This window comes from Protomyctophum parallelum (genome assembly GCF_964188405.1).
Source record: "Protomyctophum parallelum genome assembly, chromosome: 13".
Classification (NCBI taxonomy): domain Eukaryota; kingdom Metazoa; phylum Chordata; class Actinopteri; order Myctophiformes; family Myctophidae; genus Protomyctophum; species Protomyctophum parallelum.
The window spans coordinates 1,994,312-2,000,311 of record NC_139708.1 but is presented as its reverse complement, the minus strand read 5'-3'; the positions used below and the strand labels follow the sequence as shown (position 1 = coordinate 2,000,311).

General features: G+C 46.4%; 1 protein-coding gene across 3 annotated transcripts in view; it reads right to left on the bottom strand.

Moving 5' to 3' along the window:
- The window catches only part of col5a3a (collagen, type V, alpha 3a), a 95,807-nt gene that overhangs the window by 74,442 nt on the left and 15,365 nt on the right, over positions 1-6,000 (bottom strand). For all 3 annotated transcript variants that reach the window (XM_083780269.1, XM_083780270.1, XM_083780271.1), the window contains exon 5: positions 336-458. In XM_083780269.1, coding sequence (XP_083636395.1) covers positions 336-458 — 123 coding nt within the window. The remainder of the gene's footprint in view (positions 1-335; positions 459-6,000) is intronic.

Sequence of the window (6,000 nt, the reverse complement as noted above, 5' to 3'; positions counted from 1 at the left end):
ACTCTTGACGATATGCTTTGCATTATCATTATCACCTATCATGCCAGTATGCAGTGTTACTGAAATGTTAGGTGTGAGTGTGTGTGTGAGTGTGAGTGTGTGCGCATGTGCGTTGGTGTCTCCCCCTGCTGCATGGTGACAGTACTAACCTCCTGGGGTTCCAGGGCATGGCTGTTATAGGGCAGAGGAGAGTCACAGTCACAGTACTAACCTCCTGGGGTTCCAGGGCATGGCTGTTATAGGGCAGAGGAGAGTCACAGTCACAGTACTAACCTCCTGGGGTTCCAGGGCATGGCTGTTATAGGGCAGAGGAGAGTCACAGTCACAGTACTAACCTCCTGGGGTTCCAGGGCATGGCTGTTATAGGGCAGAGGAGAGTCACAGTCGGGTATGAAGTTCAGACAGTAGTCCTCAGCGGCGTGGGGGTCCTCCACCAGCAGCAGCTGCTGGATTTCTCCCTGTAGGGAAAACACAGAGAGGAGACAAGCATCCTGTCAGAACCACCTATACGCTGTAGAGCAGTGGATCCCAAACCTTTTCATGTCAAGGACCCCCAAATTGACACTCATCACCCCCTAGAACTCCCTCAAGGACCCCCCCCCCCGGACCCCACTTTGGGAACCACTGCTGTAGAGTGTACCAAGTGCTGGATTTCGGTGGAAGTATAGCGCTCAAGTGTTGCGATTGGTTCGAAACATATCGTGTGATCGTATCCGGGGGGGAAATACATCTGACGGAGGTCGTGACTCGTGAGCAGGCTTTTCTCTTTGCAGATGAGTAAGGCTGGGACGGTGACATCATGATGTTTGGCTGAAACATAACAAGAGCAACTCTACTGTCTCTAATGTATAACATGTTCCCATGGTTCCAGCCGCCGTCACGAGGCTTGCAGTTCCCATGCTGCCCTGGAGGCCTAGCCAGCAACACGTAAACACACGCATGAACACGCGTGTGCTGCCTGTGAGCGTTTGTTGGATTCACTGGACTCCTCACGCTCGGCACCGCTGACATCTTTCTCCGATGGCCCCTGATTACTAACACAAGCCTTTGCTCGCGTCCTTCTGAGAAACACAGGCTTACGGATATTGCCAGTTATCCGATGTAAACAACAGCCCCATGGCCCTATTTGACAGGAATGAGATCAGATCAATGATAAGACTCTCTGAAAGTGACATGGCATGGTAAACACATGGGGGGGGTAAACTGTTATCCAGGGACAGCTGGGCAGGCATGTGTGATGAATTGAGTCAGATTAGCCTCTTGATGTAGCAGTAATTACAGTCCCATTGTACTCTCTTTAATTAGGCTCAGTGGCCAGAGGTGAAATGAATCAACATCCGTTAACAGTAGCTCATACATCACCCCACGCAGACCAAATCATGCCTCTATGAGAAGTACGTGAACATAGGAAAACCACAAATGGATGTACAGTATAGGTACAAAGATATAGTACATCCCGTACCAAAGGACGGGAATACTAATTTGAATGATGACAAATGCTCGAATATGTCTCACATTATTGCATGTAGCTGCAACCCTGTTTGCTTTAAGAAAACATCACAGAGAGAGAGAGAGAGAGAGGGGGGGGGGGGGTAATTCAATCCAATCCAATCTCAGAGATGACAGAAGAGATGACAGAGAAGGTCTTTCTTCTAAGTTAGCTTTACTAAAACACACTGCAAGCTAACTTGTGCCCCAGTCATGACCCATTCTGCTTCATTTGCTGCTCTGAATATCTTAAGAGAAGACATCTGTGGCAACGTTGGGCGGATTCAGGAACATATTAACCCCTCAGCGCCGACCATGACAAACACAAACATCCTGCATTAGCTCAGACAAACCCAGCTTGAAGCTGCATAGACCTGTCAGAGTTGCTCTGCTCTGCTGAATTCCCACTAAAAGCTCAACTGTGACCTTTTCTCGTTAACTCATTAACCTGTTGTGTGATGGGGGCCTGCAGTAAGAGGTCTGCGAGCCAACATTCATAGCACTCCACCCAATCAGATCTTGCCAGGGACTTATTTGAGACCCCTTGACCCATTGAGTGCATTCCCCTTCACCCAGCCTTTAATTAATGAGATTCCACTCTCTCTAACATCCAACTGCCTCTGGTGTGACTCGTCATAGATATGTTTGAATGTGAGCCTGAGGGTGAATGTGAGTCTGCATAGGTTTATAGCAAACACAGCCCTCGCCATGAAACAGCTTCGCTGTTTCTCCGTTCTTGTGAAACAAATAACGCAACTAACCAAAAACATATGACCACAATCAGACAGAAATCATTACCGAAGGAAAATGCATCTACACCAGACCTTGACCAATTTAGTCTTCAATCCTCCAATCTGTGAGTTTTCTTTTTAAATTAGATCTGAATCTGAGCATTGAAACAAAGCCTTAATGACATGCTCTATATATCACTGACTCAACATGTGCCTGTGTCAACAGCAAAGCACCCAAAACATCTCCGTTTCTCCGGCACATACCAGATGGAAATAAGGGTCTGAATTTCACAAATAAACACTGGGCTGGATCCTATCTGGGCAGCCAGCGTGTTGGAGACACACAAACAGGGCACACGGAGGCCGCAGAGGGAGTGCAGCCAGACTTGTGGACAGTTTGATGTTTGCTTTGGTGCAAAAAAAGGCAACATGGCGTTTTGGTTTTAATGCTAAAATCTTGTAGCTGTTTGCCGGCAATCTGGAAGCAATAGAGACATTAGGGGCTGACCGCTGTCCCCAGGCTCACATGCTGTGCTCCCACGCTGGGAGAACTGGGCCGGAACACTGGCTCCCTCTACTCTACCCCCGGGTCCTGGGAACACAGGCCCAGAGGCCTGGCCTGAGAATGGACTGCTCCACCGAATGACCTCTCCTCCCCTGGTACCAACCTCTCCTCCCCTGGTACCAACCTCTCCTCCCCTGGTACCAACCTCTCCTCCCCTGGTACCAACCTCTCCTCCCCTGGTACCAACCTCTCCTCCCCTGGTACCAACCTCTCCTCCCCTGGTACCAACCTCACCCGACTCGCATACCACAGACACACACACACACAGGAACACACACCCAAACAAACACAGCACACACACATAAACAAACAAACAAAAAAACAAACAAACAAACACACACACACACACACACACACACACACACACACACAAACACTTACAGTACAAGCACTGTTTTCAACAGATAATTGTCCTGACTTATTTTGAGAGCCACTCCTACAGTATATTGATACCGTGTGAAATCCTTGACATATGTTTAAAATGTGATAATACTGCATTGGAACATAAACCCGCTCACATAGGTGTGAAACCATTATCTAATAATCACATGAACATGCATTTAACCCATTCTGACCGGGCACCCATTTTGGTGTTGGCATCATGTTATGCTTTAGCTATTGAAAAATAGCAGATCTACAAGCTCATATCGCGCCACCGAGTGGCGCGATACGAGCTTGTAGGTCTGCTATTTTTGAAAAATCGAAGACACTTTTAGAATCTGATCTCAGGTCAGAATGGGTTAATAATGAAACTGTCAGGATGTAATAGACATTTTTAGAATCTGATCTCAGGTCAGAATGGGTTAATTACCATTGTACTACATTGTGTAAGATTCTATTTGCTAGTTGCTACTAAACAATTCACCACAAACGTAATACTTTTCCGGGATGCGTGGGAACGCTGCTCACTCATTTGCTCATTCACTGAACGGAGAAAAATGGACTGGACAGATGACAGGATGATAGAGGATGATACAGTGAGTCATTGCCACAAATATCACTCCCACAAGTACAGTAAAGGGACTGTACAGGGCAAAGACTGACAGTACTGAGGAATGATCTCCAATAAACGTATAGGGCCCACATGGAGACAGATTGCTTAATTGGAGTGGGACACTGTGATGTATCTCAAGAAAAAAAAATACTGAGCTGCCTGTCAGAATCTGCACACAAGGATCGTGTGGGAGGGGAAGGAGAGAATGACTTAAGTTATGGCATAGGATAGCCAATTGTGGAAAAGTTAGGAGAGGGTGGAGCTTGAACAGGGGAGGTTATTTTGGGGAGATATTTCACTATACCCGAAGGTGGCGACTGTCCTGTCAGCAGCAAGGACATCTGGTTTTCTTCTAGTGAAATCAGAGAAGGCACGTGCCCACTAGGCTAAAGATAATAGCCCCTGCAGTCCTCTGTACTTATTCCTAAGGTCAAAACAGCATTGGTTTAGTTAGATCAGATGCTAACCTGAGGGGGTGAAAGATAGTAAGATGGCTTGCAATGTGAACTCTCTCTCTCTCTCTCTTTGTCCCTCTCTGTCTGCTTTTCTCTCATTTCAACGCTAAACAGACACAGAGCCTGAGGTCATGGCAATAGAGGGGGCTTAAGCTGATCTCTGTTGCATGCTGGAGGGGCGAGTGATTTAAGAGTGGAGCCTCATCGAGAATGACAATGGTACACAGTTGCATATTGTCATGGGAGGCACGGAGAAGTGATTTATGACAATAAGGGTTACTGAAAAGAAAATGAGTAGAATTGGAACAGATCCCAGAACCTCGTTTTCAACTTCTGGCGCTTTCTCTCTCTCGCGCATTCACATATTCATGTGTGTGAACTATCCGATCTCCCCGAGCTGTGGAAGCTTCGAAGTGTTCAACTTCAAAAGGTTAAAAAGTGGTTTCCGCCGGGCAAGCAAACAATGTAGAGGAGTGGAGTAGGAATAATGGCCTGCACGACCCCTGTCCTCCTCTGCTGACAGGTAATAAGGAGGACCCGTCGCCACGGGGGTCAACACAGACAGAGAAGCAACAGGAATTCCTCTTCCATGGGGATCAGGTCTCACCACTGTCCACAGACAACGACCGGAATACAGACACAATCACACTCACACTCGCACACAGTCTGTAATGTCCAAACACAATTGAGTCTGTAATTGTCCATTCATACCGCCATCAACACGTCTACGCGGATCTGGGCTGTCCAAAACAACAAAGGCAGTATGTCAGTATGTCAGTTGTAGGTGCAGCGATTGGAAATGGAGCTTGGGCAAGTCTGGACGACACTGATCAACCCCCCCCCCCCCCCCCCATCCCCCCTGGCCCCTTGTCCTCTGTCCTCCCCCCCCCCCCCCCCCCTCTCCTTCCGCCCCCCCTCTCTTGTCTCCTGTCTTACCCTGCCCTCGCATGCACCAGTCTCATTACACCCCCAGCCCTCCAGTGGTAACATAGGCCTGTCAATCTAAGATTTGACCCAAAAGAAATTGCAATAGTAATCGTTCCAAGGTTTTTTTATGATCCCTAGGGTCATAAAAATAACATTAAAAATTGATCATTATATAAACTGTGGATCATGGTAAATTCATAGCATGTGACATGTCAACTAGGGGTTATTCATGATTCTGAACCCATTCCAAGCATTAGTTTTGCACAAAAAGCACTCCTTGGCATAGCCCAAATGTGCCCAAATGTGCTGACCTCATCACATTTGTGAAGACGGTTATGGCCGTTTTTTAGCCCAAGGAGTGTTTTTTCTTGCAATTGATTCAGAATCATGAATAAACCCTAGTTTGACATGTCACATGCTACTTAAAGCATCATTCAAATTTGAATTACCCCAACGTTCAACTCCTGAATTTACCATGATCCAAAATGTATATAATAATCCATTTTTAATATGTTATTTGGATGACCCCTAAGTATCATAAAAAAAACCTTGAACGATTACTATTGCAATTTATTTTGGGTCACAGACCTTTTTAGCTTAGATTGACTGGCCTAAACAGCAGACCCAGCACTTTCTGATACAAACAATGCATGAGTGTTAATGCAGAGACCTGGGAAACATTTCTAAGTGTGTTACTTTGAGGAATGAGGTTATAAATATTGGAAAGTCATCCAAATGGAAAAAACAAGGTTATCAGGAACCCCCTGTGGCTCCATGTCAGAAGACTCAGCTAATACGCATTATTTATTACTCTAGTGAATACAGTAGCTCCTCTGGCTT